This window comes from Clinocottus analis, unplaced genomic scaffold, assembly GCF_023055335.1.
Source record: "Clinocottus analis isolate CAN_PGR_092001 unplaced genomic scaffold, fCliAna1.0.p SCAF_1, whole genome shotgun sequence".
Lineage (NCBI taxonomy): Eukaryota > Metazoa > Chordata > Actinopteri > Perciformes > Cottidae > Clinocottus > Clinocottus analis.
The window spans coordinates 14,604,743-14,631,866 of record NW_027175820.1 but is presented as its reverse complement, the minus strand read 5'-3'; the positions used below and the strand labels follow the sequence as shown (position 1 = coordinate 14,631,866).

The 27,124-nt window shown below is 40.8% G+C and overlaps 2 protein-coding genes across 4 annotated transcripts in view; one reads left to right on the top strand and one right to left on the bottom strand.

Moving 5' to 3' along the window:
- Positions 1-1,402: 1,402 nt before the first annotated feature.
- On the bottom strand, positions 1,403-15,032 carry immp1l (inner mitochondrial membrane peptidase subunit 1). Its single transcript, XM_068585658.1, has 7 exons — positions 14,987-15,032; positions 14,049-14,133; positions 7,496-7,606; positions 7,309-7,397; positions 6,508-6,634; positions 2,144-2,254; positions 1,403-1,557 (listed from the first exon to the last, which is right to left on the bottom strand). Exons 3-7 carry the CDS (start codon positions 7,598-7,600, stop codon positions 1,477-1,479), a joined length of 513 nt encoding a protein of 170 aa, XP_068441759.1. The 5' UTR covers positions 7,601-7,606; positions 14,049-14,133; positions 14,987-15,032; the 3' UTR covers positions 1,403-1,476.
- The window catches only part of elp4 (elongator acetyltransferase complex subunit 4), a 56,381-nt gene continuing 37,426 nt past the window's right edge, over positions 8,170-27,124 (top strand). Inside the window, exons 1-7 of one of the 3 annotated variants that reach the window (XM_068585443.1) lie at positions 8,170-8,209; positions 10,191-10,303; positions 16,529-16,564; positions 20,822-20,943; positions 22,362-22,496; positions 23,914-24,050; positions 26,680-26,764. In XM_068585443.1, the coding sequence (XP_068441544.1) occupies positions 20,851-20,943; positions 22,362-22,496; positions 23,914-24,050; positions 26,680-26,764 (450 nt within the window). In that variant the 5' untranslated portion in view covers positions 8,170-8,209; positions 10,191-10,303; positions 16,529-16,564; positions 20,822-20,850. Of the gene's footprint in view, positions 8,210-10,190; positions 10,304-15,159; positions 15,351-16,528; positions 16,565-19,543; positions 19,689-20,821; positions 20,944-22,361; positions 22,497-23,913; positions 24,051-26,679; positions 26,765-27,124 lie in introns of those variants that run through there. The other 2 variants (XM_068585360.1, XM_068585526.1) reach the window with 2 other exon arrangements.

Sequence of the window (27,124 nt, the reverse complement as noted above, 5' to 3'; positions counted from 1 at the left end):
AGGCACAATCACACTCAGGCAGATAATTCAGTGTCACAGGGAGCCTTGTCTCTGACCCTCTGGCCCCCTCCAGACAGAGGAAGCAGCTGGACAGGGACCCACGGCTGCCTGGAACTCACTTCCCCTGGGGAGCTTGGAGGAGAAGAGTCCCTTTTCTGCCTCGGAGAATGACCAGCTGAGCTTCCACAGCTCAGTATGTGAATGTGCTGTTATGTCCCTGTGTCCAGGAAGGTCTAAGGAGGATGAGCAGGCCTGAGAAGTGGGCAGCAGTGCAGGCTTTTTTTTTGGCGAGACTAAGCAGGCTGATACAAAATATACAGTTGTTCCTGTTTGTGCTTGTGTTGACCTGCTGTGCAGGGGTGGAAACTGATTTATTTAGACTAGTTTAAATGAGCTTCAGATTATTATGTTTTACCTAATTGTTTTGGACACAAAAAAAGACTTACAGTTAGTACAGTAATGCCCTCTTTTCTTCACAATCCTGTCACATTACTTCCACTGTTTAATCTTTGTCCTGCATGTGCTGTTGTAAAGAGATAGTTAAACCTATATATGACTAAAAGTCAGGTTTCTCCGTAGCTGTGTTTATACCAAGTATCACTTTGTCCATTACCCTGATAAGAAAAGCCATGTCTAATATGACGTGTGGTTACTACAGAAAGCCGACAATAATGCTGTGTCTTAAGTGCATGTAACATACTGGGTGTGAGACTCTGGTTGCGCACGCACGCGCTTTCTCAAACACACACACACACACACACACACACACACACACACACACGAACACACACACACAAACACACTTTTGAGTGGTGAGTGAGGCCCTTACTAAGTGCTTATTAATATTGTATGGTTAAATGGGAAATGTTAACATATTTTCAATTGCCCCGGCAGCCTAATTAATTATTAAACAATAAGAAAGCTTTTGTTTTACCATAATACTAAGGAAGGGTAAACATGAAATTAATTTCTTTAATTTTTTCAGGGCAGTTTTCTTGTGTTATCTCTGTTTAGAACCGTGTACATATGTCTTGCTAATATGTGGTTAGGTGAATTTCAAAGCAAATTAAACTCAGCAGTTAAACTCAAACACATAACCATCCCAATGAATGGTAGGTATGATTTTGTCTTCAATGTGTTTATTTAAAACTTACTATGTGTTTCTTATTGCTGAATGAACATAATTCCCAACATAAACCTTGTGTATTGCAACTGGCCGCTCTCTTCCATTAGCAGTTCCACAGAGACAAAGCTTCACACGCTTTTCTTATAGTGCTGTACAGCTACATCCCAGATCATAGCATCTAAAACACTAAAATAAATGTATTACTGAAGCATGTGTGACTGCATGGTGCTGATCACATAAGCATAAATAAAGAATAACCACATTTTAAAACAGAAATCTAAATAAATATCTGCTTTATTTAAAAAATAATTGGAAACAAAGTAACGTACGGTACAAACAAAGTGAATGAGTCAGTCTGAGTCACACTGAGTCTTAATGATCCGCCGGGTTGGGCTTTCCCTGAGGGTCCCAAAACTATGCGGTGGCCAGAGCTGTGTAGGACAAAGAGTATAGAGAAACAATGGATTAAATGAGAAGTAAGACTTACGAAAAGCAAAATACAAGACTTCTAACCATTATGTACAACACTGTATCTCACTTCTTTGACACATTTGCTAATATGGCTTTTAATGAAGCATTTGACTTCATAAGAGATCTTATTATTTCATCAGCTGTCGCAATAGGGCCTCCAGTGGAGTCCCGCGGTCCAATCAGATGGACAGAAGGTTGGCTGACCTGTTTCCAGGGTCGTGGTTGCTATGACATCCAGTGACATGACAACACGGCAGAATGGAAAGCTAGACAATATGTTGTCCAGGCTTTGGTCGATCAGACACACTTGCTTTGAACTTCCAACTGACTCGCGTCTCTGAATTCTACTTAAAAATGGCCATTCTGGACTAATAAAGGAGAATGGAAAAAAAAAAAAAAAAAGAACACCTAACTCGGTTAGGATCCACCCACATAAAACAGATTTAATCGAAACTATGTTTACCTGATTTTGCAATAGAACACATTTTGTAGAAAAATAAAATTAAAAAAAATCCATAACAAGATACGGTACACCTCCCCTGTTACCTTTAAGCAAACACGCCCTCGGATGAGGGCATAGGGAATTGGGCCATAGCTCCTTGAGTCAGTGGAATTCCTGAGGTTATCCCCTTCTAGCCATACTTGGCCTTTTGGAACCTACAAACATCACACATGGAAAGAGGGCAAAACATGGTTAACACGTAGGCTGTTATACCCCACAACAAAGGAATCAGATAGAAATAAAATATCCGAAATTACAGCACAGCTTAACTTTAACATGTAAAAGTGAGAGGATCTGTGATTTAGTGAGAATCTACCTTGACCGCACCCCCCACCCCCAACGAGCCACCTCAGCCTATCTTAACGTCAACCTGCCTATCCCTCTTTAACCCTGAACCGCCTTAGGAGAGGGGTCATGGGTAACAGGCAGGGTCGGGGGGGATTTAGAAGAACTTCAAAGAGGGTCATTAGGCTGTTGGCTGAGATCTGCGCCCCTCTTACCCAGGGAGGGCAAAGCAAGAGAGGGGCTTGAGATAGCTGGGCAGAGAGAGGCAGAGAGAGGCAGAGAGAGAGAGAGAGAAAGAGAAAGGAAAAAAGGGAGATAGAGACGGCTAAGCTGCGGCTAGCAGCAGTGTCCAAGGGTCTCCACCGTGGTCCGACCTGCCAGTGGGGCGGTCATCCAAGCGGGCTCTAATTCACAGTGACACCAATTATGATTAATCTCATCACTTTAGGAGAGTAGGCTTGTCAAGGCCCTAATTAAGTGCGCTGTCCCCCCTATATGTGCAGACAGGATCAACAACACATTATATTGTCATAATGGGCATCACAATCCACGAGTCTATTTTTGTGTTGCCTAACTTTTTAACGGCAAAAGTCTTCCAGGGGAAAGAGAAAAACACGAATAAAGAAACTGAATATTATCCAGACAAAGGTGACGTCACGTCTTCGCCATTGCTCGTATTTCTTAGTCCCATCACCCTACTGTCTGATTAGTCTTCAGTCCTACTGTGGGATGCTGCATTTTGTTTCATATTTGATAATTGAGACAGATGATGTGACATAATCATGAGTCAGTGACATGTTGACCTAACATGAGGTAAACAACTCACTAAATAACGACGACACAAATGAATATCATTAAAGGAGTCATCTGAGAACCATATGTCAGCATGCTGGATTCCCACCATTACACCTCATTAACATGGTAGCATATGCTGGCTCCCAAGCACAGCAAAAAGAAACACCACCGTTTGTCATCTGTCAAACCAGAACTCCCTGTTTCTCTACATTTTCTATGAAAAACAATCATCATCTTGGTAGTACTTTAAGGTTTAACCAAGTAGGATTACAGAAAACTGAGAAAGTGAAAAGGTATGAAACTTGAGCTGCTGTACTGTGGGCCAGTATGATAGAAGCTGCATATCACTTTGCAAGTTGCAGGTGTGTGACCAGGGGGAAAAGAGGAGTAAGTCAAAGACAACTGAATTAAAAATACATTGTTTCAAAGCACAGGTGTATGCACCATCCTTGACTCTGATTTTCAAATAAAACTTCTGTTTCAAGCACCTACAAAGCGAATAGCATCACTTAATTCTTTGTATGCACATAAATGTTGTGTTTCGGAAGCTTCTCTTAGTCAGGGCGGTGTGGAAATACCTGAGCCATTCCTTAGTTTGGCACACAAACAGTATAAATATGCGGTTTTGACTGTCATAACTCATGTTTCCAACCACGATGATTTCCAAAGATCCAGGTAGGGCTAACAGAGAAATATAAAATGTGGAATCACTTTAATCCCCTCTGCTGGCAGCTCTGATATGATGGATGGCAGAAATTGCACCCGCCCTGCGGTTGTAGGCTAGGTGAAGCGAGGCATTGTGTACCTGTCAGTGCCTTGTCGAGAGGTACTGAAACCGGAGATCTTCTTGCGGTGGAGGTGTGTTGTTTAACAGCCACACCATTACAGTGCTCATTACATTAACATGATTGAGGTGGTGAATTATGTTCAGCTTAAACACATGCAGGCTTATAGAGTTCATCTTTCACCGGATTACTCTGTCTATCTTTACTGCAAAGAACAGAACGTATGGGGACCTTTCATCTCTCTTTCTGTCCACCTCTCTCTTTCCCTCGCTTGCTGTAATATGAGGGATCAAGTGTCGTTGTTTTGACACAATAGCTTAGACAAAGAAATGATTCCTAAAAGGTGACAGGGCAATTAGTCCAATGCTGGATCTCTGAGGGTCGAGAGGACCTGTCAGAACAAAACAAGGATGCGATGACAGGATCTAACACTGCCTTCCTAAATCTTCCTTTTTACAGGTCCACCCATCATGCCTCACACCATCCTAATAGTCACACATAAACACATACATCCTCTGGGGGGAAAAAATTCCCTGAGGGAGCCCAAACATTTATGTTAACAGCGGGTATTTTCACAGTTACCTCAAATGCTGTCACATAAACCCAGTGATTTGGCTCCTGGGAGTTACAAAATGAACATGGGAAAGTATACACACAGCTGCATAATATAAAAAACTTGCTTAGTGACAATCAGCTGACTGGCTTCTGACCTGCTTTGTTTGTAAAGCGGAAAACTAATTAGAGTAGCTCAGTATTACAAATACACATGTGAAACTTGAAAAACACACAGCGTCACTTACTTGTGTCTATAAATGTGGTCTCAAAGGGGGAAAAAGTATCATAAACCCTATTAATATTGTTCTCTCGCGCCGTCTATCTATTCCTGCTGTGAGCACAACTCCTGTCATCCACCACATACCAAAATTTGTTGTATGTATCACTTTTAGCTGTGAGTTGTCTTACTGCATTTAAACAACAATTATTTGAAATACAATGCAACAGTGTTAGCAATCAATACTTTTTTAAATGAAGCAGTTTTACATTTTACAAAATGAGTGGTATTTGAGATGCATGTTTGACATACAAATAAAGCAGTGCAGAAACAAAAGTAGTCTGTCATTAAAGTGTTGACATTAGTTGTTCATCAGATTTATATTTTAATCAAATTTAAATTATTCTGCAGCTACTTGCAGTCCTGTTCAAAACAAAATAAACGTGGAACTGTTCTATTAACCAAATGCACTGACTGAACAAGAGTTCCTTGTATTATATACAAAACATACCACAATAAAACAAATCCTTTGAGAGAAAGGCAACTGCACAAATTTACTTTTAGAAACTTTGTCAGTAACCCTGATTTGAGGATCCATAACACATACAGTAACCATATTCATAATGAGTGGAAAGTAGATCCCCATTGTCTTGATTTGGATGAATTGATTTCAGACAACATTATTTGAAGAATTACAAAGTGGCCTGAAACAAATTTACATGCCATCAAGATATTATCATGCATTGATTGGTTTTGAGATATAAGTGAATGAAAGTGAAGGAATGTCCATAATTAAGTCAATAAGTTAGATTCTGAACTTGATGGACAAAATTTAGTTGCTGTCTACCGAGTGGAAAGTTTAAAAATGACTCAAACTGATCATCTATCATTACATCCTGGGATCACGAATACCAACGCAATGATGTCACCTGTCACAAGTTCAGTCCCCTGTATGTGTAGGTGAAGCTAGTAGAAAAGGAAACCTCTTTATTTCCTATTTCATTTGTTGAGTGACACTTACAGGCTTGGCTTTGCTGAACTTATTCAACAGTCTGCCCATAGTCTATAAATTGCACATACAATTCAAAAACATGCAACATGCAACGCAACCTTTGGTTTGTGGACATATTCTCTCACTCTCATTCTCACACACACACACACACACACACACACACACACACACACACACACACACACACACACACACACACACACACACACACATATACACACACATATACACACACACACCTCCGCCCACCCATCAGTCTGTCCATTCGGCTGGCACTAACTCTAACAGGCTTCAGAGAGATTGCAGGCCTGAGCTGTGGGCGTTGGGGAGAGTAGTAATAGAAAAGCAATGACAGTGGTTTCAGCAGCAGAACCCCTGCTCACTCTCTGGTTTTATCACTGTTCTGAGGAAATATAGGTCTTGTCAAAAGCTGATATTTTGACCAATGACACAAAATAGATGTCTGCGGTCGAAAATGTAAAAAACGATGATAGTCTATAGACTACGGTAAATAGACACAAAGAAAACCAAAGGCAAGCTTAGAGACGGTTTTGCATTATGCATAGAGATTCTGTTTATCATTTTACAGTGAAACAAACTATCAAGAATTGTGTTGTCAACCCATTTCTTCATTCATTCTCTATTTTACTTTATGTTTTTAACCTTTTTTTCTGCCAAAAGACTGTAAAAATGCTACCAGGAACCTTCAATGGTAAAGCAAGTAATCACAGGATGTATAAGAAATGTGAACATACTCACATATGTGTGTGCCTTGAACAGATCGGATGGGGAACTCGTGCAGACCTTGTCACCCTCCAGTCCAATAACCCTTTTACAAATGTTCATATTTGGGTCAAATGGACTCTTTGCAATTACTATATCACCCCTGAAAAGAAAACAATACACACAATCCCTTATTTTTTAGTAATTCACAAAAAATACAAAATATCTCATATTATCTATGATGTGCATTTGTACACTCATTAAAAAATACTCATAATAAACTTTGGTCCCAGTCTAAATAGAGTAAAATCTACTCTACTGCCTCAGAGTTAATCATTCAGAGAATTTTTACTCTATATTTCGTGTTCATATTAAACTCTAAATGATGATATATTTTACTAGAATTGGATTCAACTCAAAATAGAAATCTATATATAATTGAGTTGAACCCCTTTCAGCTCTCTTCTGTCCCATAAACCGTCAGTTCCAGCGTAGTGAGAGGTTTCATAGCGGCGTAAACAGAACTTAAGGAACCGTAGTGGGTGTGGTCACGCTGTTTTACTGCACTAGATTTTATTCTGAATATTTGCTCCTACTCTACTGGCAAGTAATTATACTACAAAATGATGAAATAATACTCCTTTAGAAGAAAGTATTAGTAACTTCGGAAGAAATACTACTCCATTTTTTCCTTTGCAGTAAATTGCTTCTAATGTTACAGAAACAATAAGTATAATATAGTAGTAATATAATCAAAAATGTCTCTTTATATTCCAACAGTGTTACTGTGTCCACTCTTTAACTATACTGCATATGGATTTACTGACTGGCACCCACTTTTTTATTTTGCAGTTCTGGCGAGTCATCCGCTCAGAGAAGACAATGTCATGGCTGACAATGGTTGGCTCCATGGATGGACCTGAACACTGAAGCAACAACAAAAACATGATTATTTATTGTGCAAAGATGAGTAAACTCAATTTTAGAACAATAATTATCAATTGGTAATCCTAATAATACACACCACCACAAATTCTCCAATGTATTCAAAGGCACAATGGGCAATGCAGCCATACTGGATTGTGTAGCCCACAAACCCGAAAGTCTTCCCCAGCACACTGCGGAACATCTCCACCTACAGCACAAAGCACAACCGCAGGTTATGGCACAATGTCAGTGTGTCCATAGTTATCATTTGCTCTATACATACAGTAGTGAGTAAAGGATTTCATGTTTGATCCATTTATGGTAGGCTTATGTCCTTTGCAGTATTTCTAAAAACAAAAGCTGTTTGGGGTTTAATTTCCAAAGGTGTGGACAAGGTTGTCACAGTTGGCCTACTGCTAAGATGGCACATTCCCTGGTGTTTCATTCTCAAAGGCTGAGCGGCCAGTTCACACTAGAAAACTGCCCTGAACTTTGATCCTGTGTAGGATGGACCAATCAACACCTCGCACTCAGGTGATGGACAAACACAGAGGCTGTGACACATCAAGCCAAGCAGCTCAGCACCGTCTGTAGCTAGTCCCTGACACTGTGCTGCCTCCTCTACCACCACAATCATTAGAGCAGTTATCAACTTCTGTCAACGCCATAGAAACACAAAGACACCCCCAGCAACCCTCCCTCAAACAAATGCACACAACGACTACCTGTGTGTCTTCTGAGCAAACATCCCAGCCACACTCAGGTTATTGACTTTTACTAAAGCAGCAACCTGTTGGACGGACAGAAGAAAGTAAGTCAATCTTTACACACTGCCGTGCACAGTGTGTACACACAGCCACGCCTGCGCGCGCACAAACACACACACACAAACACACACACACACACACGCAAATACACAAACAGATTGAAACTGTATGTTTTTGAAAAGAATAGATACAGCTCGGCTTAGAGGAAAGTCTGTACTTGAAATTTTTTTCCCCCCAGACGCTGTCCTGCCAGTCCACCACAGGGTAAAGAAATATTTTTCTCTGTCTCCCTTATTCCTTCCGTCTCCTCCCAGGGTATTATTAACAAAAGCAAGTAGAGCGGAAACCAAAGCCCCAAATCCTTAGAGCTCTGGGAATGACTTCCCAAAGATGGACACGGATTAGACCCCCAATTTCTCCCTTGCCCCACCACCTCCACCCCTCCTTCTCCCCAGGTCCCCAACAGACCGGGTGTCAGGTGGCTCTCCAAGCTCTGCCAAAGGTGTTACCCCTAATCCCATTACCCCCCCTCTGCTCTTTTCACACACACGCACACGCACACACACACACACACACACACACACACACACACACACACACACACACACACAGCTCTCTCATTCATGCCAACTATATTCCACCTATTAAACCCTCTATCTATTCTTTCATCCCGAGCACGGTTTGTCTCTTTGGCGCATTCACCATCCTTTCTGATCCCAAAAAGACCAACTCCATCCTTTCACCTCCCTGTGTGCTGCAACTTCACTCTTCCCCCTGTGCCCTGATCACCCCTGGCAACCCTCTTCTTTTTGCCGCCACTGTGAATAAGAGCGCTTGAGCGGATGACGGGGGACACATATACGCCCAGCACAGGGCCAAAATGAAGTGCCTCTTTCTAGGCTTAGTCTGCACCGGTCTCTTGCTTTGTTCAACAGGAACTGTAAAGTCAGTCCTCCCACAGCTTGCACCACGACACCTCTGGCCCTATAATTCCTCTGTTGGGAAGCAAGTGGTTTAAAGGTTAATGTGAATCTCGAGGTCTGCACTAAGGCGACATGTTCAGCTCTATGTGTCTTGCCCTCAGCTTCCTCCACCAGCATCTCTGTCATTGCGGTACTGTAATGCACCCTCAGACATTATCCCACATGTGCTCTTCCTTCTGCTAGGCTGGGGATCTGGAATCTTTGCCGGCACTCATTCGCAAAGCACAGTGGACAGCCTCTCTTACAGCTGCCCTCATATCTCTGTTTCAGATCCCCCCTCCATTCCGACCTGCATTCATCATAGGTAGGGATTAAGGGACTTTGCATAACAAGATCACACGGCCAGTGACTGATATCAAGAGAGTCCATATGCAGCCGCCTGGTTTTCTGAGGCACCCTCTGTCATTGATAGTGTGTGCCTGTGTGTGTGCGCATGTGGTGTGATGTGGTGTGACTGTGCACAGACAAAAGCATTACTTATGTGTTTCATAGAACGTGTATATGAGCTGCAGTGACTCCTTTGGGATTCAGAATGAGGTGGGCATCCACAGAGACCTCTGATTGGATCTCTATTACCTCTAACTCCCCTGAGCAAAGGGTCGGGCAACCATCACTATCTCTTGCCCCTAATACCCAGCGCATGTGTGTGTTGGGGAGAATCAACATTAACTGAATGTTGTATTACAGCTGTAAATTAACTCTGTTAATCCAGGATTACACACCAAACATGTTCATGGGAAAACAAAGAAAGTCAGCGCAGCCCTCTCTGCAGAACCATCTGTGGCCACAGACCTCCCGTGGCACAGCGCTACAGTGGGGCAAAGAGGGGGATCCCAAATGAATAGCGGTGGATGGAAACACCTCATTGTGTGTTTAACTCTGTGATCCTCTTACTGAGGGAGCCCAGTTCACTCATGGCAGAGCAATCCCAAATAGATGAATGTTTTTTTTTCTTCTCAGCACAAAGTGCAGCAATAATTGTGATGTCTGTCACTGTGTCAATCAAGCTGTCAAAACTGCCTTTTTATGTGTACAATTTCAGAGACTGCAAAAATTTACATGTGGATGAGGTGTATTTCTACCGTCAGCATTGACAAGGATAAAGAGTCGCTGTGACAGAGACATCCACGAGAAAATGGATATAGTGTCTCTAAAGTAGGTAGGCATTGAGCAAATTGTTATCGTTCTTTCATATCATGAAATGTGATGATTCCTCAGGATGTAAACAATACATTGACCTTGTATATGTTCTCATGTTTAAGTAAATTAGGCGATAATTATGTTATTGATTTATCTTACGATATATATATGGTCATGACCTGAATAATTTGTACATTATCGACTTATCTTATACTATATGGACATGACTTTGCTAATGTTTGTTGACCATAATATTGCCCATTGTGTTTATATGCATATTTGTTTACACAAGAACTTCACCACCGTGATGTCGTTCTACAACTTGCAATTGACAACCTTGCAGAACCTGAGAATCCAATTTATTATTATTTTTGGGTGTGTGTGTTTTTTTTTTATTGTTTTAATATATTATATTATTTTTTTCACATTCCAATTAAAAAAAAAGTTCACTTATCTATGAAAGGGTGAAAAGAATGGTGGTATCAAAATGCATCAACACATTTCTTAGAGGATGTGATTGATAGATAGACGTACCATTGACAATATCATTCATATAAACATATTTTTAGATTGTAAAAACTTTTGACTTCAAGTAAGCATGAAACATTTTTTAACGGACATTTTTCTTACCAATGTTACACTCACAGTACTATTGTGTTTTGCTGAGCATCCTTAGTTAATGTAGGAACAGCAAACAAAAGACAGTGTAGTGAAGGTGAAGTCAATAACACTATACTGAATTTGATACCTGATTACAGAAACATTATTGACGACATAAGGAAATATTCCAAAAGGAATTACCGGTACTGGTCTCAAGAGGTTTGAACCTGCCACTGGCTGAGTAGTGTTAATTGATAAACATGGCAAGTCTATTAGAACCACAAAGGGAATCACAATCCAAACAGCACATAAGGGCCTTGCAGCAGACTCCTTACACAACTAAATTAGGAAAACATGGGCTGAGAGAGAACTGGGCAACAGGGGGGCTAAGAGGCTTACAAGCCCCTTGTCAGATATTCTTTTTCTCCCTGAGGATCCCAGATGGAAAGGAGTCTGGAAAGAGGGGACGAATCCCACCTCTGATGTCTTCCTCTGGGCAGCAGAAGGTAGTGGAAGGAGGGGCATCGGTCCTGTTGCGCAGAGCTTGATTTGATCTTAATGTGATCTATAAAAAGGAGGTTTGGCAACCAGGGGGGTCTGTTTCAACTATCAGTCCAATCAGAGATAATCCTGCTGATTCAGACACAGACACCTGGCTGGATGGAGAGTGACAGATGTAAAAGTCCTACTGACAGAGTACTATGTCCAGCCCCCATCTCTTCTAGGTCTGCCTTCTATCAGTAGCTTAATTGAAGCAACTGATCTCCATATTGCTCTTTTCATAGTTGCTAACGGCAACATAGCCGTGAAACAGCTGAGCGAGGTTACTATTTGAAGAGCTGAGGGTTTAAACCTACAATCAATGGGTCAGCCAGAGCAAATAATAGCCAAGTGATATGAATACAACTGCTATGAATTGAAAGGAAATGTGGGTTGACAGAGTCCCCAGCCAATTACATAGAATGGAAAAATCTGCCGCTAAGCCTTATTGTATTGACCACGAGCGAATGCATGGTGCTGGCCTGGTGCTGAGAGAATTGAGAGATCTTATCTGGTGTTGTATCAGATTCACAAAGGAGTTTGTGTTATGCACTCGCCTGCTCCCGACAAAGCCTGATATATTTTTAACACTAGCTTATGACAGACACCTCAACCTAAAAGCAAACCTATGATTTTAAAGAATGAGATTTACTATCATTCTAAATAAATAAATATTATATATATATATATATATATATAGACAATTTATTTCTTAATATCCCATGCATAAGTCAAGCTACATATGGCGTGATGTATTTCATGTCATATCAGCAAAAAAAGTCTCACAAAATCAAAATGCGGGATGTTGAACAAATGGAAAAGTCTGATCTTTAGACAAAATTCGCTGCATACAAAACCCATCCTACCCTTATTGTAGTTGTGCCCTTAGAATATGACTTTACTTTCAACACTAACAAAACAAATATGGTCCATGTTGATGATAATCTTGCATCCCCCGGACACGAGAAGTGTACTACTTCTTTCTGTTCCACACTGATGGCAGAATTACACAGAAGAAACCAAAACAATCTAACCAGGAAAGGTCTGACATGTTATGACTGCTGCCATTATATAGCTCAATCAGATACAGAGACTGATACAACTGACAAAAACACTACAGAAAAACATGTAGTGATGACACATTGAAAAGGGGGGATATAATGTTATTTTTTGTACAATTAGGTTTTTGTATTTACACCTCCACAGACTGAATTGTGCTACAGAGCCCAACGGTTAAATTGGGATTTGAAACAATTGGAAATAAGGTGACTGTGCAGAGAACATGGACAAAGTTTCCACAGCAATGTACTTCTACATCCTAAATGTTTAACTGCTGAACCACGCTCTCCTCCGTCTGAGATGCAGGTCAGGCAGTACATCTTATTTGTCTCATATAGGCTTTCCACAATGCCCAGTGTTGTCAGTCATGATATATTCCCTTGGTCTCCTGTCAGAACATATAAATCTCCACAGTACTGTCAAAACAGCAGGACTGCCTCTGCTTAGAGCATTTGTAAAGTGAGCAGTTGGGCTATTGCCTCCTCTGGAGCTTTACAGTGTCCTGTGATCGTGTGTTGCCTCTGGCCTCTCTGCCTCATAACGCTTATTTACAGCTGTCTTAAGGATTACACGGATCACTCATAAGCCGGCCAGTTTTAATAGTGGACATTATACACTACAATACAAACTGGCCTTTGCCCTGCCAGTTTCTTTGATCTGACAGAACATTCAGAGTTCTTAATATATGTGAGATAGGTTTCCATCGTCAGCAGGCCCGTCTGACAGCAGACTTTTTGATTTGTTACTTAACAATAATGATGCTCCATTCTGTTTAAGTGTGCCATGACGGGGACCCTGTAACCAAAGTAGCTTAATGAATATCCATCATTTGTTTTAATATGTACCTGTGCTTTTTCCTTCTGTGGCATGTTAAAATGTCTTCTATGAAGAACGTGGGCTGCTGAGCAGAGTGCTGCATTCAACAGTGCACATTTTAGTGCTGAACTTCCTTTGCAAACTAATATACCAGTTTAAAGAATTTTAGTCTCTTGGTCATGTTGGAGGCTTCAGCATAAGAGAAGTCACAATGTGATCAATTATATACAATTGATTATACTGTTGTAAACTTAGCATTGTGAAATGATATATAAATTGTATTACCAATATTATTTCAAAAAACTATATATATATATATATATATATATATATATATATATATATATATATATATATATATATATATATATATATAACACAATGTATTGTGGACCACATTATATGAAATGCAACCTATTTAACAATGATAAAATCTACTATACCTTTGTTGTGCATTTGAAATAAAAGAATGAACAAAATGGAACAGATTTTTCCCATTTCAAGAAGACTATACAACTGGATCTCAGTTGTTCCACTTTAATAGTATTTCAGGTAAACCTACCAGTAACATGAATGCCTTTCAAAAGACAGCAGTTCATCATCTGGTCAGCCAAATTGGTTTTGATAAGGTTAGGCAGAAATAGTCTATGTTGGTGTTATCAACTTGAAGTCTAGTTCTCATTAACCTGTGATCATAACACAACTTATAAACTAAGAGCGGCATTCAGAAGGTGCTGGTGCTTACCACGTCCAGCCACAGCTATTCTTGAGCTGCAGTGTCTTCCTACTGCACGGACCACGTTTGTCCTCTCTCCTTTACACCTGCTGAGCTACAATTTAATGTGATCAGGGAAGTGACGCATAGAGATTACATTTACATCTAATGTCATATTAAAATGACACATACAGTTTATATAACCAGAAATGGACATACACAGCAATTTAAATACAGCTGATCCCATTTGCAGAGGCACATGGAGCTGCTCTGTGTAATGATGCACTTGTGCAACTACAATCAATGACCTATTTATTACATCACATCACATAACACATACACTGAAACAAATAATTTGTTTTTTTTACAGTTTGAATTTAAAAGTAATGTAATTAACATAATTATACCGTCGTCATACATGTTTATGTATATCAAATTTCGTCTGAAATTGTACTTTCTCTTCTGGCGGTTATGGCTGCTTTAAATGCGAGTACTGTCACCTTTAGATGTTGTTGTGTGTTAAAACTGATGTTGTGCTCTTTTTTTGCCACAAATAGTTTCAATCTTTTATGCAGTGAATGAATTAAGTGTGCGGTTGATTCCTGCTTATTGCACACACTTGTCCCTCTTCAAACGTGTAGGCAATGTTATCCACATACCATCTATGAACGTTTTGTGACGAGATGTATCCTCTCAACAGCGTGTTTATCTGCCATGCAATGACTAACTGTCTTAATCGTGGTTCATAGTACTATGGTTGCTAAACAAGAGCTGCGCTGTAATGTTAAGCGAAGGGACTGAATCTATACTAAAGTTACGCAATGAACCAACAAGGTCATAGCGATACAAACCCATGCATTAGGTGACTTTTGTATTCACAGAATAGCTGTTGGCCATCGCCGGAACACATGAGCTCACATACATTTAAACAGGATAGCAATATTACCAGCGACTTTATCTTTACTCACCTACTGACTGAGCGACTCAACGCCCCGACCATGCATCTACTACAACAAACTCAAACGCCTCTCGACAGCGTCCGCACGCGGCTCCGTAACAAGCGCGGCTCTGATTGGTCGAGCCCCACCAAAGTCTTCTTTGATTGGACAACGCTCTTCAAAACAGTACCGGGTGTCCTCACGTTACAAAGCAGTATGGCAGCCCCCATGAGCACTGTGGGTAAACCCTCAGCTGAGCGGTCGCCGTTCAATACTACGAGTTTTCAGAAGAAAACGAGGACCAAGTTAATCTCCATACCGGGTACCAGGCCATCGGTTCAAAATGGACAACTCTTAGTGTCAACCGGTGTCACGTCGCTCGACTATCTGCTCGGTCAGTCTGCAGCCGCTTTACGTTAGCGCCAGCTACACAGGCTAACGGCGTATCTCAACGTTAGGGTTACTAGATAGTTAGGGATATGGTTCACAAAGAGAACATGTATGATTAGTATTAGTATTAGCTTGGAGCTGTGTTAGGTTTATGTGCAATTAAGCTAATGCCCAAACTGAAGCACTCTCATCTTTGTTTTTCCACAACATTTAATTTCCCTGTTAAATGAATATGATTTTCCATCCATCATCATTATACAATCAAATGTCTTCATATAATTGGCACGATATGGTTTAGTACCAGAACTGTCAATAGCCACATTATCAATATCTGAATGATAACTTCTTCATGTATAATTCACAACATACACAACTAGAGAGTCAACGTTTTGTATCACAACTTGACATACTTGTACTGCTACGAGCATTTTATATGATATATTTCAGCCTTATTCTCTAACGTGTTGTAACTATGCTAAAGTTTACAGATGTGACAACAGTGGAGGTGTCACTGTTCTTGTCTTCTCATCCTAAACCTATTAAGACCTTTGTTGTCTGAGATCACCAGCTATATACTCTCCTGCGCCAGCACACAGGCTCAAGGTCAAGCAAGTCTCACTATCATTGTGAGTTAAATGAAGAAAAGAAAAACATTGTTCAGCATTAGAGCAGTCAGAATAATCAACGACCAGCATGACATGTTTTCAGTTTACGTGGTCTTAGATTTTAGCAAGCTTACTGAACCTCTTGCTATAACCAGTGTGAAAACAAGTACATCTTCAGATATCCAGACTGCCAATAGGCCTTTTTTTTTTTTTTTTTTACAGAAAACAAGTTGATGTGTCACAAAAGGAAAAGTGTTAACAACAAAATTAATGATGGCTGAATTCAATTTTGGCATTTCAGATTCAAGGTACTGCTATTGTGTTCATTTAGAAAGCAGCCGCTACTGTTTTTATTAACACTTATATTCCTTTGAAACAAAGTCAAAATGCTTTCTTTAAAAAAGACTATTTATAAAGTTGAATTCACAGCTGTGGAGACTGGAGAGTGAAGCTCTATTTGAACAAAGGGAGGCCTCAAGTGGTTTTCCATTGATTCAAAGTGAGACAGTGTCTGTAATATGTGACTGATGTAAAAAAAAAGTGATATTTAAATGTTGTTGTGTGTCTTTGCAAACAGGTGGCGGCTTAGCAGTTGGAACAGTACTTCTCATAGGTGAGCTTCTCACTTGACAAATTGAACACCGCTTTAAAGGTCCCCTTAAATGGATCAATTGTCCCCATAATTTGACACATACATCCCGTTGAAACAGTTTGGACAAAACACAAGCCATTGAGGACTCAATCTTGAGTTCAAACCAATCGACTAACAGGATTTGAGACAAATATGGTGTGATTTGACAGCACAGCTTAAAAGCTATGATTGTTAAAAATGTGTAATGACTTTATTGGTTCAACTTTTGTTTTACTGTCAGGAATGCAACATGAGGTTCCCATCAGAGAAGCTGTGTTTTTCCAAGAAGTTCAACTACACAATTGATTGTATACCTAATAGCATTATATCAAATTAGTTATATCCACTACTTATGTTAATCATTGATTACATTGTGATTAGAAGTCTTGAGATATAGTCATTTATGAATGAGAATAACTTTGACCAAATAGTACATGTCTCACATGTTGCACAGCCTGTGGTAAATATAGTGCATGTGACTCCAGGGTAAACAGTACACAACAGTTGACTCCTCCCGAAGTACATCCTTTTTGTTCTTAGGCTTCAAGAACAAGTGTGCTTGTGCTCATCATAGTACCTGAAGCAATGTTTCAATCCCTGAAACTACTGTCAGTAAAAGTTGTTCTGCAAACATCACTGTATTGGTGTTCAGAAAGATACATCAATCATACAATACAATAAGTCAGATTAATATTATGTTCTGACTCATTATAGCCTTTAGCTGACACTGCATTAACCCATCACTGAAGTCAATCATATATTATATATTCATGCATAGCCAGAAATCCAATTTATCGTCAAAGCTGAATTCAGTGGCATGCCACAGCTAATGATACTGTCTGTCTGTTCTCGCAGGTTCTTTGTGGTTAGCGTGTCAACGTCTAGCAGAACGGCAAACAGACTAATGACCTGGAGGTTCTGCAGTTAGAATCCCAGGTGGTCACAAGTCCACTGTGATCCTTCATTGATAAGCTCATCTGCATATGCGTTTATAGAAGTTTTCGGAAGTACATTCAAAGCAAGTTCGAGGCACATAAATGTCTTCCACTGTATTATTATTGTTATTATCATTCATCATTGGCTCGGCTATATGCACTGGTAGACAGTGAGGTTAAGGTATTCTTGTTTCCATTTGAAGCTGTAATTTGTGTGTAGCAAAGGCCTATACCAACTGATGATATTGCTTTGCCCTTTAATTCACCCCCCCAATCGATGCAGGAGTCAGTGATTATACACTAATGCGTTCTTCCCTTCCATTTTGGGAATCAATGTACGGTTGGTTTCATCTGGTAATGAGAGACACAGTAAAGGTGAAATGCGTGTGTGAGCGCTCTTGTGTTAGTCTATTAAAGAGGTGTGTGTGTGTGTGTGTGTGTTTGTGTGTGTGATTGTGCTCTCTGTTTTTTTTTGTGTGGGTGGTGTTTGTTTGTGTTTCGTTTCAGGCAGTCGTCTCCTACAGTCTGCCCCTTTAGCTGTGATGGCCTGTTTGTGAGACACAGACATAAAATTATCAGACTGGTCGTCGTCTGCTTTTGAAGTGTCTTGAGCTGTCCATCCCGATTTGTCAACTGGAGGGGGATCAGCTCAGTATGGCTGCTGTCTGAAGATCTCTCGTCCCTTGTGTTTTTGTAATAGAAGGAACAAAGCTTTCCAGCTTTCATGATGTTGACCATGTACGGTTTCCTTCCATTCGTTCAAGTGAAGTTGTTTTGTACCGATAATAATTATTATGCAATTGTTGTTCATATTTACATTTTTCAAAGCTTAAAAGTACACTTTGAATGAGAGTTATTTTAATTTGAGCATAGTTTTTGTATTTATTTAGAATACTGCCACAAATATTTTGAAAGTAGTTACTTTGTCAAACTAAATAGGCATAATGGTACAAGAAATGAAGTGACAATGTATGGCAGCATTCAATCAAATAACAACACTGAAGTTATTTAATAAAAACTTTCCTATAGTTGTAGGTTATATTAAGTTCTATGACAATTTGTTTAGTTCAGATCTTTATTGTCCTCAAAGAGGAAATAATTTTGACTGCAAGATATCATAAAACATAACATTTACAAACAATGAAAATATATTAAGACAGAAAAATTGCTGATACTATAAAATGCAATACAGAATACAATACAATCTTTGTTAAACAATACAAAACAAAAACAATTCCAAAAGGCGAAAAATATGATAATAACAAGGATTTTTCAGCTGTAATTTATTAAATGCCTAACAACTCCAAAGAGGTCACGTTATCCATTTAGAAACTGCATTTTTATGTGTCAATGGGAAAAATCCAAAAAACAACTAACACCATGTGACTAACACACAAATTAAATTGATAAAGAGGAACAACGGTCACAAGTTGAAGCTTAACAATAGAAATATGTCAGACATATACAGTATATAGGACTCGACAGATGTTGCTAATTGGCATTTAACGGTAGCCTCATACAACCCACCTTTGTAATAGAATTACAGTGATATAGTTATTTTGAAGCTCAAGTGCTTTTCTATTAACTGTCCATGTTTTGTTTACCAGCATATGCCCTAAATAAATTTGAGCTGCTCAGTAGAAATGATAAAGACCAGAGATTCATACAAGGGGGAAAACACCCTGACCTAGATATTTAGTCTCCTCCCCCTGCTGGTTTAGCAGATATGATTCAGCACACTCACACTCTCCTGTCTGAAGGCAAATGCAACAGAGGCGTCCCCCCACTTTACCAAACCTCAGTTAGAATCCCCAAAAATCAAAAGGAGAAGAAAAAAAAATCATGCCATGACTGTCCAGAGTGATTGATCTCCCTCAAAGATATGACCGTCCCCCACCCCCTGTTGATTGTGTACCCCCCTCAGCCCCCGCCCCCCCTTACCCCCCGCCTCAACAGCCTAATGACTCCTGGAGGTTCCATTTGTAAGGCTCCCATAGAAACACAGCCACAATAGGCCCCATCTTGAGAGGGCCCATCTGGGAGTCTTTGTGGGGCCTGCTGAAAGCCACAAAGGCCTGCTGACCTAGAAACCCATCAATAAGAGAACAGGGAGCCCCACCGACAACAAATTGAAGAGCCATGGAATTTCCTGTGCCATCCTAAGTCTGTAGGTGAGGACATAGACTTGGAACGTGGGAGGGGGGAATTCTCTGGATGATTCAGGATGACACGTCAGGATGTCATTCCCAAGCTGTCAGCTGTATGCCCATTACCTTAAACTGTCACTGCTGCCTTTGTCCTTGTGCCCACTGTTTGTCATTGTATGGAGAGGCCTACGAAATCTTTACAAAATGATGATTGTGACAGGAAGCAGCAGCAGCATGCTGAGTGGAGTTATGTGCCCTGCTAGAGGGGGTCATGGTGATGATGCTTGTGAATTTGGGGTAGGGAATGGCCGGGTGGCCGCTTTGTGTGCATGGAGAAAGGATACCTTTGGTAAAATGGTTTGGGTGTTTGGAATCACTTGTCTGTCCATTTAATGCTTGAGACACTCATCTAAATGAGACTGGGATGTCACCACTCTAAGATGAGAATGGCCCTTTCCACATGTGTTTAAAAGTCTCTCATGTAACTTTTATATGCCTTTCAGCCTGCTTTATGACAAAAAATACACCTGATGTAGGAACATAATATGAAAGCATTGCCAGCAGAAGTCACACAAAAAGCAGAGCGATTGAACCAGATGTCGGTAAGCATTTTGATGACAGGCACTATATTATCCTGCTTCTACCTTCTCTTGTCAGTTGTACTGACAGCTGGGGTACCTTTGTGTTCAGGGGGAGGTGTCAGGTGAGTGCATAAGACAGGTGCCTCCCCCTCTCCGCTGCGGATATGATAGGTGAAAGTGGACAGGGACACTGTGAAGACCTTAACAAGAGAGCTGAATATGTCAGCTCCACTCTTATAGTCGGGTCACACAGAAACACCTATGTTTCTGTGCCATGTTGATTGCTACTTCATCTGTTCCATACCAAAGGTAACCCAAATGTGGTCATTATATCAATTACAGTCAGTGACTGTGATGTGGTTATAAACTTCTGGATCTGTGGTGTCTGAGTGAATGGTCAGAACAAGATCCAATGGTTGATATATTTTTCTTCGGGAAAATGTCTGGCACTCAAATCATTTCCGTTGGATTTTCAGACAATGTTAGCCGAATGGCATTGATTGACAGAGTGTATGTTTATCTGAATTTTCCATTCACACTCAGTCTGACTGTTTTTGTCTTTTGTTTCTTTTTTAGAGGAGGACCGATATGATAGCTACTCCCGTATGATCTTGAAGTACTTCCTGGCAGAAGGAGTGGTCTGTCGACATGAACTTTTTGTGGCGGGGGCTCAAGATAACCCAGATGACATCTTACAGGTATGAGAGGAGATGCCATATTTTGCAAGCTCTTAAGAAGGAAATTTGTTTTACTGTGAAGTATGATTTTCTTTTTCAAACTGCAAGTCTTGACACACCATCCACAAGGATGGCCTTAATATGTCTACTTTAACATCATCCGCGCACAAATGTTGTACTGTCAAAAATACTTTAAAAAGCAACAACCGTTGTTTACCATTAGTCATCTGAAGATGTTGGGAATATTCTGCCTACTTATAGAGGTATTTTTTTCTCACACTAAAAGGAATCAATCAGCTCCCGCTGTACAGTTTTCAGCCTGGTTCACGCTGGTCAGACCTGTATTTAGCAGGTATTAAAAGCACACAGCTTTTCTCAAGATGTGTCGGGGTCAGTGGGGGTATCTGAGAGGTCGAGGGTGGCATGGTTGTGGCATTGTTGAAATGTTTCCAGATGCATCACTCTGTGAAGAGGACCGTAGTCCCAGAAGCTGACTGCTCCCCAGCATACAGGAGGAGGGCCTCTCTCCCACTGATTGATAGTGGGAGGGGTCACAGCGTCACCCTCTCTTTACATATCAAAGGCTTATTAAGAGACGGGCACTCCCAATGGGGATATATCACATAATGTATTGTTTTCACAGCGACATTCAGATGTCGCTTTTTAGATGCTCAGGTTGTACTTCATGCATTACATAGGCATGCACACAAGAAAAAAGCTTGCCGGAAGGCATCAAGTTAAAGCAGAAAATTTGGAAATTTGTACACTTCCTTGCACTTAAAAACCCATGATTACTTGAACCATCTAATCAGTCAGATTTCCTACTCATCCGATCATGTCTTTGAACCAAGGAGCAAGATTTGTATCCATTTTGTTGGATTTTTTAACTGGTTGCACAGTAAAAGAACAGGCTTGTTTATCAGTCAGCTAGTCGGAGTTTTTTATTATTGTGCGCATTACATCGAATTTCACAATTGTTCGACTGTTCAACTTTAGAAACTGACCGACCCGCTTATTGCAGTTAGACTTGGCATCTAACTTAATACAAGGACATGCTGTTGTAAAGCTCATTCATCCCTCTGCACTGCTGCCACAGCGATACCTTTCCTGTGTAAAGAATTGTAACGCATATGTGTTATTGTAAGAACCCCAATTCAGTTTTATACATGGCCAAGAAATCAAGATTCTCCTGGAAAGATCTCCCAGTTTAATCTGTGTTTTCTTTATTGCTCAAACATGACCAGCAAAATCAAGTTTGCTTTTTTTTACGTTCAAGATATTAGGATACTTTTGACAGCTACATTTGCATTCAAAGTGCATTTATTGACATTGTGTGTGACACATTGTGACAAGTCATATGATATTGAACAGCAATAAGGATAATTGAGACGCCTCTTGGACATTTCACGTTAATATATTAATTGTATTATTTTGTGTAGGAACTCCCTGCTCCCATCTTGGACGATGTTGCGATCCACAAACCAGTGGAACAGCCCAGGCTGTCTTGTGAACCTCAGGACAGTTTGGATGCCATGACGATAGCCTGGCGTTATCAGAATCTTCCAAAAGTACAGGTAATCAGGTGATCACATGTCAGTTTATATTGTCTGAAATTATCATTATTTCAGTATATTTAGACAGTAAGAGACAGTAGAATAAAGATATCACTGTATTAATGCTACTTTTTTTGAAAGTCCAACATGTGTCTCTGGTAATGATTGTATGAGAAAGAACACCACTAGTCTTAGTGGTTTGGCAATTGTCTCTACCACTAAATCCATCAGCTTCTAAACTCCTTTGTGAACTGAATGAGGCCTCAGACTCTCCTTTCAGAGCTGGACCAGATTACTCACACTTAGCTGGCAATAGGTACGCTTTTCACTGGTCCCCAACTCGCATATACACACATACACACACACGCCTGCACCCCTGCTTAGCCTGGGAAACAAGAGTACTTTGTAGCCTGTGCATTGACATGTCTGCTCGCTCAACCCTATGACCCAGACCTGCACTTCTGTCTTCCCCCAAATCCCTGCCTTTCCCCCTGCTAGGGTCGGCAGCCCTACACTCTTTCTTCCGCTTTGAGGAGAGGTGACCCTCCCCTTCTACTTCTCTGCAGTCTCCCCCGTTCAGTCTATAATCCATATCGCTATGTGGATTAACAGCACACAGTGTGTCCCAGGGGATCCTCTCCCTCTTTCTCTCTCCCTGGAAACTTCTGTGTCCTTTCCTCATCGCTCCCCCTTCCCCTGTAAAATCGTCTTTACAAACCACTAGTAAGCCCCACCAGAGGATTTGCATCCCAAATTCACCCCCAGAGTCAACGCTTACTTTCTCCTTACACACACCTCTACTGGCATAGCCCACTGTGTTACTCTGCCGATGAAGACATCAGATCAAAGGTGAGGCCGTCAGGGCCGGGATAGAACGCTAAGCGGGTTGCCTGGCTCACAAAGAGAAGATGAGCCCCTGACCCCCCTGCCCTGCTGACCCCCTCGTCCCGCCAGGAGAGGGACACACCGGGGGCCTTAATCCAGATTAGGAGTAGATTATGGGCCCCTCTAACAATGGAAGCTCTGGTTTCACTGAGAGAGAAGAGCTAAAACTCACTCTTTCAGCTGCAGGAAAACATCCGCCTTCCACTGCGTCCCTGACACATTTGCTTTTAAAGCCAGAAGTGGACATTTATGTGAAGAAATGATTAAGAGCATGGCCGTAGTGGTTATTTAACGCTTTAGGAATGTTGAGGGATGACCCATAAACAATGCAATTGCATCACCATAGTATTGGGAAGAATACTCATTTAAAATATTAGAAAGACAAACGAGAATATTTTCTTCCCAAATTGCTTTATTCTTATCTGAATTGAGTTAAATGCACATCATTAAAGAAATGTAAAGCAATCAGTAGCGTCTTTTAGGGTTGCACTTTATTGAAAGGTTTTTAGTGCTCATATGCTTTAACATGAGTTTGACTTGTTGACCTCCTCAGAGTGCCCTGGCATCCTCATCTCGGTTTGGACACTACTATGATGTCTCCAAAACGATGGAGCCAGAGATTCGCCAGGCAGCCAAGTGCCACTGCTTCTACCTTCCAGAACATCCCACCCAGTCATCACCCACACACAGGTAAAACGACAAGACATAATTCACAGAACGCATGGAAACCAATGAGACACCATCTGCAGAGCACAGGCGCAGAAACACGACATACTCCACAAAAACACAGTTACACAAACTAGACATCTTCAACGGAACACAGATAAGCAAACATGCCATCGTTCACAGAATACAGGTATTTAAAGAGCACATACTGTAAAAGCCAATGCAACCAGCATTAGAGAAAATCAACCTGAGAGGAAGAAAATAGCTTCCTAGTATTATGTAGAGCCCTTTTGGAATACTCATTTATTAGAATTTAATGAACTTTAGGGCTGCAATAAACAAATTCATCTTTTTACATTTCCACATTCATTATTTTTTCTATAAAATGTCAGAAAGAGTAAAACATCTCCTGTAGATCAGCTGATTTATCAATTAAACAAGTTTTAGCTCTAATAAAGTACAATACAGAATCTTAGTTGTGTATTATAGTTTCTAAGATTCATTGAATTGCTTAAAACATAAATCACTTCTCCTGAATACAAGCATCCACAATTTTAATTTTATAATTTAATTGAAATCTCCATTTCCAACAAAACTGAGTTCCCCAAAAGCTCAATATTTTTACCCTTTAAACAGTCGATACAAATCAGTTAAAAAGCAGCTGGTTTCATCCTCTATTCTAAGTAGCTTGCCATTGGCCTAAGACATTCAGCCTCTTGGAAAGGTTGTGCATGTCTATTCAAATAAGGGTCTTGTTTGCTTAGCGTCTGTTTGATTTCTCCTGCGTTGAGTGTATTTAGGGTTCAAAGGTCACACAGGCTTTTTACTCAGAGAGTGCTGTTGAACAAACAACGGCACACGAAGGCACACTCACGCACACTGGGTAAATACAGCAATCTGGAGCACAGAGGATGTGGAGGAGTCTTTATAGAAAGCCTCTTCCTTTATTTCAGTAAACAGAGACTGTTTAACAGAGCACCCTTGCAAAACACATTAAATGTTGTGGATATTCGGTTTGAAGCATACAGTTTCACTAGTGTGGATCATGAGGCTTAATTTTAGTTTTTTACAAAATATCAGTTCAGTACGTAATAATACCTATTGATAGGATACAAACAAAACAGTAAAAAACAGTAAAATATCTTCAGCGTTGTGTGTCAGGGTTGTGAGTAAGAGTGACATGGTGGAACTGTTGTGCCACTGTGGCCTCTGAATGGGTTATAGATCTTATAGACATTTTGACAGCAGGAAACTACACCTGCACCACACCATTGTACCCCCGGCCCCGCCCCAATACTGACACACATACATAAATGCACACACACACACTTAGCATATTACACACACACACATGTCCCACACAAACTCCAAAGCAGGCTACTCCCCCTTGCACGTGTCCACAGCCCCATGTTGATACCCTAGCTGTTAAATTGCTCCGTTTCACTTGAAGGCATAATTGGCACAAATTGCTCTCTAGGTGATACAGATCCTGTTGTTTAAGACCAAGCATCCCCCTTCTCTCCTCCTTTCTTCCCTTGCTGAAAGAGGAACACCGAGATAAAGAAGCGTCCCTGTGTTTGATCTTAATTAGCTGACGCACTAGCCCCTGTAGCTAATCACCTAGACCTTTCGGTACCTGAATGAGGGGTGCTCAGTAGGGGTAGCTAAAACACAATGCCGTCTCACACAATGGCTGCCAACCAGAGGCAACCTCCTGCTCAACTGCATGTCAAACCATCCCAGCCCCCTACCTCAGAGCAGGGGCATGGGCAGACAGGCCAAGGAGGGTAGGTGTCCCTCTTTCACCAAACCAGCTCTATCATTAGCCTCAGCGGGGTCAGGAGGCACCATTGTTGGGCTGAATAACTGAAATAGAGTACATGGATGTACTTGGCGCAAGTGTAATCAACACGAGTACGTATTACTGTTCTTTATGCAGGGCTATTGGTGTGTGACCAATCTATGTGTATCAGCTTTTGTAGCCTGCAGGTGAAATTGACAACTGACATAGCAGCCCACTGTGACTCACCACAGAGTGGTCATTACAATGATGGGGTGTTCTTAAGTTGAGGGACTTGTGTAAAATGGTGGGGTTAACATTCCTATTGGGCATCCTATAGGCACATGATGGGCTCAGCAGTAACCCATCCCTTGACTGTTGCTCAATGTTGCTCCGATGGTACGGGATGCCCCTTGTCAATAGTGCACATCTTACCCTTGATTAAACTCCAAAATGCTGTTCCCTGTTAATTCTAGATATATGCCCACTAATTCCCCCCCGCCCTTCTCACTTATCATCTTTGTTGTGTGTCTGCTTGTGCATAAGCACGTCTGATCTGTCTGTTTGTCTGTCTGTCTCGGCACAATCAGATCCTCGGGGAGCTGACAGAGAACCAGTCATGTTGTAATTTAATCAACCAAATAAATTAATTGGATCTCTTGATATGGATCATCTGTTTGCTTCAGTGGCTCTAGAAATGCACAGTCAGGAGAAACATGCTGCAGTCATAGAGGATTAAGCTACTGTGGTGAAAGGCTTGGCCCAGTTTCATCAAAATGGTTTCAATTACATTTTACACGTTTTAAGTAACTCTTTTGTGCTCTCTTTCGGGTTGTCTTCTCCACTCTCTCCTCTGTCCTGTGCTCTTTTCAGTCCATTGCTTGAGTCCTACTCGGCGCTGCTGAAATCCCTTCAAGAGGTCATAAACAGGGAGGGCTTTGATGTCGCAGCCCCCATGGTAAGAAGTGAATGAACCGCTATTTCACCCTTTCCAATGATCAAATCACAAGTTTTTCTATCAAGTCCCCGACTATTGTTTGTGTTTTGGATTGATTTAGTTTTGGGTTTGGCTCTAATAAAAAGATCATTGGTTTAATGCAAGAGGCATGCAGTAGGCTGCCACTAGTAGTGATTCCACACAGGTGTGCATTTTTTTCTTTTTAATCACTAAATGTCATTCAAGGTGAGTTCTTTGATTTCCAGCTGCTAAAATGTTTGTGTTGCAAATGTCTGCTTGTTACCTCACTAATTACGATGAGCGCAGTCAGACTATTGTGCATTTAAATCATTTTGAGTGACATTCACCAGAGGAGCATTT